The sequence below is a fragment of the Typopeltis vanoorti genome, chromosome 17 (genome assembly GCF_054136105.1).
Source record: "Typopeltis vanoorti isolate ZY-2024b chromosome 17, IOZ_Tvanoo_1.0, whole genome shotgun sequence".
NCBI lineage: Eukaryota > Metazoa > Arthropoda > Arachnida > Uropygi > Thelyphonidae > Typopeltis > Typopeltis vanoorti.
Window position 1 is genome coordinate 43,324,330 of NC_143565.1, and position 12,623 is coordinate 43,336,952.

Below are 12,623 nucleotides of genomic sequence, written 5' to 3' on the forward strand. Positions count from 1 at the left end.
AGAATTATAAGTAGCACTACATCAGTAGCTACTTATAATTCTCTTCCTGAAAGTTAATTACCTTCAGGAAGATATGAATAGACTTTTGACTTGGACAAAGGAGTGGGATTGTAGTTTTAATATTAATAAGTGCAAGGTGTTGCATTTTGAAGTGCAGAAATATAAGACTCTGTACTATATTGACAGTACTGTACTGCAGGAAATGGATGAGATTTGAAATTTGGGAGTGATGGTTGACAGTAGACTGAAGTTTAGAGGGCATATTGCAAGTGTTGCAAAGACTGCGCATCTTAGTGATTCTAACATGTAGGGATAAGGAAGTGGTGTATCACTGTATAAAGCACTGATCAGACTACAATTGGACTACTGTGCTCAAATTTGGTCACCTGGTGTTCAGTATAATGTGGAAACATTGGAGAGAATCCAGAGATGAGTGACTACGACAATATCAGGAATGTTGGATATGGAGAGAGGCTGAAGAAATTTGGATTGCAGAGTTTTGTGGATAGGTGATATGATAAAGATGTTTAAGTTAGTGAGAGAATTTTATTGGATTAATCGAGATGAGATTATAAAAAAGAGAAGAAGGCAAGAGGGGAAAAAAAGAGGCCATCCCTGGAAGTTATATAAGAATAAGAGGGGTGTGAGGAGTAGATTTTTTATATGTAAAACTGTCAGTGAATGGAATGCATTACCAAAATGTAATGAATATTACCAAAATATCCTTCTCAGAAGTCTGCATTAACAAAATTGGTTCATTATCCACACACCTGATGTTTTCCACTCAAGCTTTCTTACATCAAGAAATGCATCACATTAAACTGACATTTCTATCTAATCATGATCCCATCCACATTCAACAGAGGAGGGATATTATAATTTATATTTCTTATATCAAAGGTTTATCAGAAAAGCTATCCATGCTACTGCATAATGTAAACTTTAAAATCTCCTTCACTTCTGTTTACAAATTAGTGGTATTCTTATGTTCTCCAAAAAATATTAACTTTTTTTAATGAATTAATTAGTTTTTACTTTTATTCAATCAGTTTTTCAATTAGCTGTTCTCTATCCCATCCAAGAGTATGTTATGCTCTTTGCTCATGTAATCTTTCCCATTATAGGCAGACTGGTATGATTAGTGAAACACCAGGATTACCCTTGTTTTCAATGCATCAAACATCAGGTTTTGTAGATCATGTGATATCTTCCAGACACGGAGTCCTTTGTGAATCTGTGTTTGGAAGATATTATTATTATTCCACAGAACAGGCACCTCCATGGAGTCCTAAATTTCATCATGGGAAATCTAAATTATGAACACAATATCTGTCATACCTCTCCTTGAAAACATATACTTACAACTAACTCAGGCAACCAATTCAACTCATTCACCACTCTCCAAGTGAAAAATCTAGTCCCCACACCCTCATTAACCACACTCTTACTCAACTTCCAGAAATGACATCTTGTTCTAAACTCTCCAGCCAAGTGCTGAAACATTTCCCTTCTATTAATCCTATAAAATCTTTTTAAGCAACTTAAATGCTTCTATCATATCCCCTCCTCTTTTGCCTATCAACCAACTGTTGCAATTCACAAGTCTTCATAAGGAGAATTCCATAGACATCTCACCATCTTGGTCACTTGCCTCAGGATCCTCTTCACTACTTCCTCATTCCAAGAAATCCAGGTGACCAGACCTGAGCATAATAATCCAGATGTGGTCATATTAAGGCTTTATAAATAGGAATGAAAACCCTTATCTCTTAGTGTGTTCTTCAATAACCAAGTAATCCCGTGGGCTATCCCTGGCTACTTTAGCAATATGCCCTCTAAACTTCAACTCTCTATCTACTATTACCCCCAAATCCCTGGCTTCATCAAATTCCTGGAGTACAGTTTCCTCAATGTGATACACAACTTGTAATCTTTGTATTCCAAAATGCATAACTTTACACTTTTTCACATTAAATTGACATCCATTATGTTTTGTCCCTACTGTCAGCCTATTCAAATCATCCGCAAGCTCTCTAAATCACCTTGATTAACTATTAAACAACTTTGCAGCATCAGCAAACAACTGAATATCTCCCTTCAAATTATTTCCAATATTATTTAATAAATTAAACAGCAGTGGTCCAAGCACAGAGCTGTGGAACACACTAGTCACCTGCCTTCTCCTGGATTCTGCTATTCCATATACTACTTTTTGGTATCTTTCCATCAGCCACTCTTTTATCCATATCACCAGTTTCATATCCATCCCCCATTTGTTGCAGTTTGTGTAAGAGTTCCATGTGGTTATCCTGTCAAATGCCTTTGCAAAATCCAGCAGTGTCATCATGTAGCCATTTCTTTATCCAACTCACACCTTCACAAAGCCATGCTGTCTCTTATAGAGCATCATCTTCTTATCCACCCATTCCTGAATTCTCTTTTTGACCAACTGCATATTGTATAAAAGCATTTTTAATTGAAAGATTTAATAGAAAGATAAAAATACTTGTGTTATGTTCTGATTCATCAGCCCAAATTAAATCAGAATTACTGCCTCAAAGTAAAATCACGTATTTAGTAAAAATCACTTCCCAGTTTTGGAAATTGACTTTACTACATAACCCTCATCTTTATAATTATTTGTTTAAACTTAATTAGTTTTTCACATTGATTCAATCAGTTTTTCAATTAGCTTTTCTAGCTTACCTTATGCTGGTAAAAAACTCATGTTTGCAACACATGCTTTTTTGTTTTTATTGTTATTTTGTTTTTTAAAATATTCAGCTATATTGAGAATGGTCATGAGATATTAACAAAAATTCAGTGTCTGTAATAAAAAAAAAGTTTATGTAAAATGTTTTTCCACATTTGCTATTATTTTTGCCATACTTGTCAAAGTGTTCTTCGACATTTATGTGATCCTTTGAGATATTTTCTAACATGCCCACTGATCTTCAACCTCCAGTTTTATGACAATCCCAAATCCACAGCCACTAATTTCCTACAGCCCAATTCCATCAATGTAATACACAGCTTGTAATTATTTAATTTAGAAATTCATTAACCTGTTCACTGTTTAATTTATTTATAAATTAAACAGCAGCCCAACTACATAGTCCTATGGCAAGATGCTGATTACCTACATTTTACTCTGCTATTCGAACCTGCAGCCTTTTGGCTGGAGAGCAGCTATGCGGACCACTCAGCCAAAAGGCTGCAGGTTCGAATCCCGCCATGGGCATGGATGTTTGTGATTGTCTGTAAAAATATTAGTGGTGGTAGTGGGCAGTAGATGGCATTGATGTAGTTGGTGGATTGAGTGGAGACAGAGTTGTAGATTAGGTGCCATCCCTCAATCAGCCTTTGTACTCCTTGTAGATACCACATAATAATATCTGTCCATCCATCAATCAGTCTTCTTTTTATCAATCCCCATTTGCAATATTATCCCCTCTGTATAGTCTTTATCCAACTTAACTGTCACTGTATTATAGAGTACAAGTAAAATACTAAATCAAGAAAGACTCTTCGTGGTCTTCCCCCACAAGAGAACATCATATTCCTATTGGCTCATTCTTGAACTGTGCTTTTAACAAATTCCATAACTTTAACTCAGATGTGCTAGTCCCTAATTCAATTTGGAGCTTACTTTATGTAACGAAACTATTTTACACTCTTTCCATTGCCTTGAGATCATGCTAGGGCTGAAACTTAAACAGATTAGTCACTGCCAATTCATTTTGTGTCATGTACACCAATATTTCATAATATCCTAAGCATCAGTTCATCTATCTCTGTTCTCATGTTGCTTCCTTTCATATCAGCAATTGCAATATCAATGCTGATATTGCACTGATATTGACATTGCAGAATTATCACTGAAATTCTCAGGGATGCTTCTCCAGTGTAAAAAATAACCATTATTTCACATGTGGCTAAAATTGAATAAGTAATGCTAGCATAACTGTTAAAGTGACTATCGTACATGTTACCAGTTCTGGTTTCATGTAAATAATGAATGCAACTCCAATGGTCAATCAAATAAGTATCATTCATTCTTTTCTCAAAAATAATTTGAATACTGTCATTGAAAACTGTAGTTCAAAATCCTGGATACTGAAAACCAGTTCAAAAACACAAATGTTTCAAGAAATTCTAGAAATTATTGTTTTACTTGCCCCCCCCCGGAATCTGAAGGCTCATCTCAGAAGGTGAGCTTGACCCACTCCATCCATTAAATATATTTCTGTCTGCTAATTTTTCAGAGTAGCTTGTCTGTTTTATGGGATGAAAAAACTCTGCCACTATAATTCGGACTGGTTAACTCACCTTCAGTTGAACAAACACGTTATCAGTGTGGACATACATTGAGTAGTTTATCAGATATCCAACTGATACCATGTTGCAGGAACTTTCAAACAGTCTCAATATTGACTCAAGGTTCTTGGAAGTATAATTACACATTATACAATTACATAAGTATTCTACCATAAGAAGACATAATGAATTCCTGCAGTTCCCTCAAATTTGCTGATAATGAGTCCCTGTCAAAAGCAACTCATTTCACCACATCCAGAAGATGCTCATTAGTAAATGAGATCCAACAATGTCGTACATTCCATTAAGGTAAAGTCAGTATTACATTCCTGGAAGACACTTCTTCATGAAATAAGAGCCTTGTGACATGGTATATGATCCTGTTTGGAAGCATCATCACATGCATGCTGAGTAAACAATACTCATAGTGAGTATCAATGTTCAAGCAGGTGTTCATTTTTAAGACAAATCAAAGGATTTAAATAGCACCAGGGAAGAATTCTCTACCATCATAACCAGTTCAATCTCCAGGATGCAGAGAACCTTTATAATGGCTTTTCAACTGAAGGTGAGTTAGCCAGTCTCATATGTGTATGAAATGATTTTTCCCCCCTGAAACCTAGATTTTTCATCTTGCAAACAGACAAACCAGTCAGAGGAATGTGCAGACATAATAGACTGGTCTCAAGTCATCTCAAATCTCAACCACAATGATCTTATATTGCTATGGCAAAGCATAATGGGCTGATCCATGACTTTGTGTTGTTACCATGTCCTTCTTCTTGTATCTGAATGAAATAATTGGAACTAGGATTCATTATTCCATACAAACAACTTTTTCCAGCCTTCCTCAATTCAATGATGGTTTTTGTTAGACAGCAATGGTATGCTTAACTGCCATCCATTGTTATAATCATTTGGAAAACAATAATCTAATGAAAGATGAAAGAAGAATTCAGATACATTTCCTCACATTTCTTGGTTGTACTACACAACAGCAATTTGATCAAATGTTTTATGTCTAGTGGACTTTATGAACCTGTCGATACTTTGTTGGCCTCTGATATCAGCTGGCTATTTCTGATCACATACATATCATAAGTTGTTTTCTGTATACCACTGTTAATATAACTAAGATAATGTTATGCATGGCAAGCATAGCAGAAAAATAATTTACAAGATACTCTTAATTAGCTCCTCTGCCTCTTACTATCATTTCCAGTTCAAAGTCACTCAGCTTCCAACCTTCGCCGATATCACAGGATTTGTAGGATAACAGACAAAACTGGAATGCAGATAATATCTCCACAAGAAATCTTACTATATACCTACCTATAGCCTGCCACGTGTTGTTAGTAGTGTGTTACTAATAGATTCCATTTTGTTTAGCATGGAATTTTACTACCAGTATTTCAGCCACTGGTAGTAAACATATTTTCAGCCACTGCTGAACATATCTATAACATGAGCACTCTGAAGTAGTAACTGCATGATTAGTTTATAGCTTGAGACAAGCTGCAAATTTTGAAATACAAGACACCATACTGCAAAATAACAATTACTTCTACTTACCCTCGTGTTGTCAAAGCTTGTTTTGTTTGTAACGTCATACAATAACAGAAGTGCTGAAAGAGTAACAGATATTATTAGGATCTATAATAACTGGTGTTCTAAAAAATCAAAAATGACATATTAAATTTTGTTTTAGGAATTCATTTAGAGAATTGACAAGGTAATTACTATATTTACCTTGTAATTTACCAAGGTAGATTACTATATGTAGTGTTTACTAGATATAGTAATCTAGTGGAGTCTTTTCTTAATTAAAGAAAAGATCTCCACATATTCTTGAAAAGATGGAGATTGTAGTCCTCAGGAAATATTTCATGGGGAAGACTGTTCCAATGAACTGAAGTAGATAGAATAAAAAAATTATTATTAAGTAAGAGACATTTTCTTTGGATTTTATTGGAGCATGATTTTTTATAAATATATGTATACAATCATCTACAAGTTTCACCAGCTTAAGTCTGTCTGGCTTCTTCAGGACAAGAAATGGGTACATTAACATTAAATGCTAAAAAGGAATGCAGTAACGACAGTAAAATTAATTAAAATTGAAATGACGCGTGACATTTAAGCTGGCAAAACTTGCAGACGATTGTATACATATATTTATAAAGAATCATGGTCCAATTAATGGTCCAATAAAATCCATTTTATTTGGATTTTATTGGTATAAAATCCAAAGAAAATGGCTCTTACTTAGTATAAAAGGACCAAATATTAACAGTTAAAATTAAAAATTAGTATTATTATTATTCAGGCCTCTGTGGAGTCAAAAGCCTCATCGCGAGAGGTCTCTCCTAGGAAACACAAAGTCTATCATACCACTCCTTAAACTCATTGACCGTTTTCGCTCTCACCACTCTATCAGGCAATGCATTTCACGGTTCCACCATCCTCCATGCAAAGAAACAAAACCACTCCTCACCCTCTTGATCACAGCTTCCTTTTATAACTTCCAGGGATAGCCCCTTGTCATCACTCCTTCCCACTGTTTAACCAAGCAAAAGAACTCCCCAGTGTCAACCCTGTAACCACCTCTCAACAGTTTAAAAGTCTCAATCATATCACCTCTCCTCCTCCTTCTTCTCTACCAAACTCTGCAGTCCGCACTCCCTCAGCCAATCCTCATAACAAACATTGTACAATCCTGAAACCATCTTTGTTATCCTCCTCTGTACCCTTTCCACAGTTAATTTATCCTCTTCAAATCCTGGGGACCAAATCTGAGAACAATAGTCTAAGTGTGGTCTGATCAGGGTTTTATACAACGGAATGATAACTCTTTTATCTCTGCAGGTCAACGTCCTTCTCAGTATTTCAGAAATCTTCTCTGTTACCTTCACCACCTTCACAATAGGTTCTCTGAATTTCAGGTTTCTATCAATCATCAACCCCAGATCTCTCGTCTCCCCTACTTCCTCCAGTACAACTCCTTCATACTCCAACAGAGTATGAAGTGACCCAAACCTCAAGACCTTACATTTTGCTGCATTAAACCGACACCCCCATTCATTTGCCCATCTGTCTAGCTTATTCAAATCCTCTTGCAGGACTACCACATCTGCACTATTACTAATAACCCTTTCCAGCTTCATATTATCCACAAATAACTGAATATCCTCCTGCAATCCACTAAATTACTAAAATACTAAATCACTTGGAGTAACAGGTTTGTGAGTCTGTAATTCAACTGTAAAAGGATGTTGGGCAGCTACTGCTCATGTTCGTGTAGGTTTTGCAAAAATGGAGTGGTTGCATAATGGATGCTGCTTCTGCCGATCAGTGACCATGGAAATATCTGTAGAAGAGAGACAATGCAAAAACTGAATGTCTATGAGACAATGACTGAAGAGAATCTGTAAGAAGAGGGTCATCAATCAACCAAACCATTCTCTTCTGGACAGCATCAAGAATTATTTAGAGAAGCTTGGGGGCACTATCCCAAATGTGAGATTAGTATTCCAAAACTGGGCAGATTTCAGAATTGTACAGAATAAGAAACTGGCCAAGTATGGCAAATTTTCTGGAAGCTGAAGATGCCAGGAAAGAATAGGAGTAAGACTCAGTCCAAGAAGAGAGATCTAGTCTTGACTGTTGAGCATAATCAAAAGTAAATGGAGAAGAAGCAAGTTTTTTTTTTGCAAGAAAACAGGCATAACTTGTGTTCTGGAAGCACTGAAGATAAATAGATTGCTGTTGTCCCATTGCAGGATATTGTGAATATCAGTGTTGAGTACTTATTGTAGATGATTTTGAAGATTGAGATAAACATCTCAAAGAACTGCAAGGTTTATTGTATTAATCAGATGAGTGGAGAGTGCTATCATCAGCAAAACTGTGAATAGGGTTTCAGGTCAGTGAGAGCAGATCATTTATATATATAAAAGGAAGAAGGTTGTTCATATTAATAACAGAGCCTTGAGAAACATCTACCTTAATGATGGAAGGAATTCTCTCTTCAGGAAAATCTGAAGAGAGAATTCCTTCCATCGTTACATGTAATGAATGACTCGATAGAAAAAACTAGCAATCCAGTTACAAAGGGAAGAAGGCAGGCTATAAGATGAGAATTTGATGAAAAGCCCTTGATACTCTATCAAATGCCTTGGAAATGTCAAGTGCAATAGCACAGGTTCCTCCAAACTTTTCCATGGCATGCGTCCAGAGGTGGGAGATGTAGGTCACGAAATCTGCTGTGGATCTTGATTGGTGAATTCCATATTGGTAGTCACTGATTAGTTGACAGTTTTCCAGATATTGAAGAAGTTGATTGTTGATGACCTTCTCCATTATGCTGGACAACACTGAGGTGAAAGAAACAAGACAATAGTTGGATGGCAAATACTAATCACCTTTTTTTTGAAATTGGCTGCACATTCTTGAGCATAACTAGTAGGATTCTATCAAGACTAGAAACTATTTTTTTTTTTTTTTTTGGTATCCAGATTTCAATATTTTCTGATGTCTTTACGGTAGAAAGCTATAGGAAGCATTGTATGCCTGCTGTAGGTAAAGAAGGAGATTTGCTTTTATCATTGTAGGAGTTGGATGAGAAGAATGAGAAGAATGTGATGTTGCAATGCTACCATTCAGATGGCATGAAATGAAAGCACAGATGGGCAAAAATTATGTCCTACAGCTTTTGCAAGGAATCAGAAGGTACGACTTCCATTTGCACAGGTGACAAGTTTTGTACATTTAATCTTATTCAAGTCAGACTTAGCTTTTAGCTTTTTTTTAATAATGGTTTTGCAAGTATTGTGAGCTTAAATGCAACCACTCTCAACAAGCTGTTTTTTTTTTCCTTTGGACTGCCCTACCACAGTTTTTGGAAAGCATGGCTTGGATATAGGGTAAAAATTCTGAACAGAGTGAGATATGAGAACCACCGTTACAGCATAGATAATGTCTGTAACATGATCACAACAAGTATCTGGATCTGAAGAATGGAAACAATAGTCTGACCATGGAAAGGAGAAGTAAAAGTCATGAAGATCTTCTCACTTGGAATTGTTGTGATGCAAACCATACAAGGTTGTAAACAGCTGAAAGGGAAAACATTCTGCAAGAGATGACACTTGGTTGAGATTGTCATCTGAATTACCAAGATGAGTAGTCACCTCAACAATGTACCTAGAACTGGTTAAGAAAAGATCCAGAGTGTGTGAAATGAATGTTCAGAGATCCCGGTTGTGAGATGAATGATTTGTTTCAAATTTTTACTTAAGTAAATATCTCTGCTTCTCTTCCAGCTTGATAAGTGGAATTTGAAACAGTGGAGCCAGTTAGAATTGTAGACATTGAAGTTTGCCAAGGAATATGACGTTACTATTAGGGAATTTAGAGTGCATGAAATCAAGCTTCACAGATAAGAAGTTATTGTTATTATTATTATTACGTGACACCTCCAAGGAGTCCAAAGACTTATCAAGGGAGGACATCTACTCTACTACTCTCCATCTCCACCACTCAATCCACCAACTACAGCAAACTGCAACTATCATCATCATCTATACCAACACCATCTACTGGCCACCACCATCACCACTGCCACTAGTATTTTCACAGACAATCACAAACATCCATGCCCACGATGGGATTCAAACTGCACAATCTGGAGAGTGAATATGCTAACCACTAGGCCAACAAGGCTGGCAGTTAAAGAGTTCCAAATAATTTTCCGAATTGGAAGAATAGTAGAGACAGTAGATGAATAGACATTAGGAAAGAAAATCTTAACCCACAGCAAGTCAAAAAGGGTCAAAAAGAGGAGATTCAAGATTAGGCATCATCTGGAAAAGAATGTCAGCTTTCACAAAAATTACATATATCACACTGAAGACTAACTCGGGTGAGATTCATTTCAATAATAACTCTTAAATGATTCATTCAGGCAAAACAATACAAGGAAATGTGATCACAGTTATAATATTTTATACTAAACATAAATTTATGGAGATAATTTCCAGAGGAGAATAGGGTAAATTTGGAAAATGGGACAAAGTGACATTTGGGCCTAATGTTCTATGGAAGGAAGAGTAGAAATATTTTGAATCGTTAACTGGTAGTTGAAGAAAGAAACTTGTTCTTTCTTGTTATAAGCTTAAATACAGAAGGAAATAAATCCCAGACTGAATGAAAATATTTTGAACATTTCAAGAAAGAAAAGAGCAGAAATAACTTCATTGCTACCAATCATGTTGAATTTCTGTTTTGGACAGTGATTTGTGATTACTAACACTATGCTTGACTTGAGAGGAACATAAATTCATATGCAGAAGAAAAGATCTAAAATATGAAAACACTGGAATTTATTTCCTGCTGTATTTAAGTTTATAACGGACTGTAACACCATCAAAAGATGGTCTAGGATCCAAGATTGTTAAAAATGCAACACCATCAATAATGGTTCTCATTTTAAGCTGTCATTCCTTCTTTAATAGAAAACTCTATAGGACTAGCTTTAAACTTGTTTATATTTCTGCATATCCTTGAGGAACTTACAGAACACTGGAGAAATATCACAAAAAAAAAAGTCCTGCATGGTATTTCTAATCATGAAAGTGATCACTGATATACAGAAAATGAGTAGACAAAAAAGGCTTTTTTCCCTACATTGATACTCCAAAAAGATGAAATTAGAATATCAAATTCCACCCATCTTCAAAAGAAATGGCGGAGTGGCGCTAGCGTCGCCGTAGCACGTGGCGGTGAATTTGAGCTGTGCAGAAGAAAGTGATTTTTAATCGGTGAATAGTCCGCTTTTTTCCCCGTTTTTCTACGTTTTTGAGTGCTAAATTGTTTCTCTGAATACGAGTGTACTTCAGTGGTTGTTTTTTGGATTTATATTTTATATATAAATCCAAATTTTATATATAATATTTTATAGATTTTATATTTAGTACTTAAATGTTCTGATGTTTGTACTTTTTTCCCCTCTTATTTATTAATTGAATAATTATTAAAGATTACGCTACTCGGCAGTAAGGAATGATGGTGGATTCAGCAGCAGTCGCAAGTGGCGTAACGCCAAGTCCTCCGCCGTTTAAGAACTCTATTATTAGCAATATCATAAGGGACTTTGTGGCATGCGGTACTTGCGGCATGTATGCTTCTCGGGAATTACATATGTGGCTTGTTAAAGAGAGTGGAGAGCGTATTTGCGCAAAATGCAGGCAGTTGGAGGAAATAAGTACATTAGATATATCGATATCCGACTTTGTTGCTCCAGGAACGGAGAATGAATGTAGGAAGACAAGTAGTATGATAGGAGAGAATGAGAAAATAATAGTTGATAGTGTGGAAGGTGTGAGTGACTGTGGAAGTTTAGGAGATGGTTTTGTTTGGGAGAGTGAATTTAGATTAAGAGTGACTGACCTGCAGAGGGAGATAGATGAGTTGAAAGAGGAGGTGGAATGTCTAGTGAATGAGAGCAGAAGTATGAAAGATAAGATTAGGAGAATAGAAGAGATAAATGCAAGGCGAATCAGAGTAGGAGAGAGAGAGAATTTAAGGAGTATGAATGAGAGGTATGGGGGTGCTAGAAGAGGAGAGAATGGAAACAGTAGAAGAGAGGGAATGAGAGAAAGGTATGGGAATGCTAGCAGACGAGAGGATGGAAACAGTAGGAGAGACGGAATGAGAGAGAGAGATATGGAAGTGCTAGAAGAGGAGAGAATGGAAACGGTAGGAGAGATGGAATGAGAGAGAGGTATGGGAATGCTAGAAGATGAGCGGATGGAAACAGTAGTAGGAGAGACAGAATGAGAGAGGGATATGGAAGTGCTAGAAGTGGAGAAAATGGAAACAGTAGGAGAGAGGGAATGAGAGAGATGTATGGGAGTGCTAGAAGAGGAGAGAATGGAAACAGTAGAAGAGAGAGGTATGGGAATGAAAGAAGAGGAGAGAATGGAAACAATAGGAGCGAGGGAATGGTAAGAGGTATAATGTATGGTGACTCAATGATCCGTGGTGTTCAAGATAGGATGCGTGAGGAGTGTTTGCCAGGAGGAACAATAGAAAGGGTGGCTATGGCAATTAAGAGAGGTGAAAGGGTGGATGAGATGATTGTGATGGTAGGAACGAATGACTTGAGTGGTAATGTAAGTCGGGCAGCGAGAGATATGAGATTTTTGCTTGAGACTGTACGGAAGAAGACAGAGAGAGGAAAAATAGTGTGCGTGTTGCCTAGGTATGATAATGATGAGCTGAGCAGAAGAGCGGTGATATTGAATGGC

At 36.5% G+C, this 12,623-nt stretch overlaps 1 protein-coding gene across 4 annotated transcripts in view; it reads right to left on the minus strand.

Moving 5' to 3' along the window:
- Positions 1-12,623, minus strand: part of LOC150097329 (ras-related protein Rab-26-like) — an 86,478-nt gene that overhangs the window by 18,718 nt on the left and 55,137 nt on the right. For all 4 annotated transcript variants that reach the window (XM_090407685.1, XM_090407684.1, XM_090407686.1 and 1 more), the window contains one exon: positions 5,890-5,942. In XM_090407685.1, the coding sequence (XP_090263811.1) occupies positions 5,890-5,942 (53 nt within the window). The remainder of the gene's footprint in view (positions 1-5,889; positions 5,943-12,623) is intronic.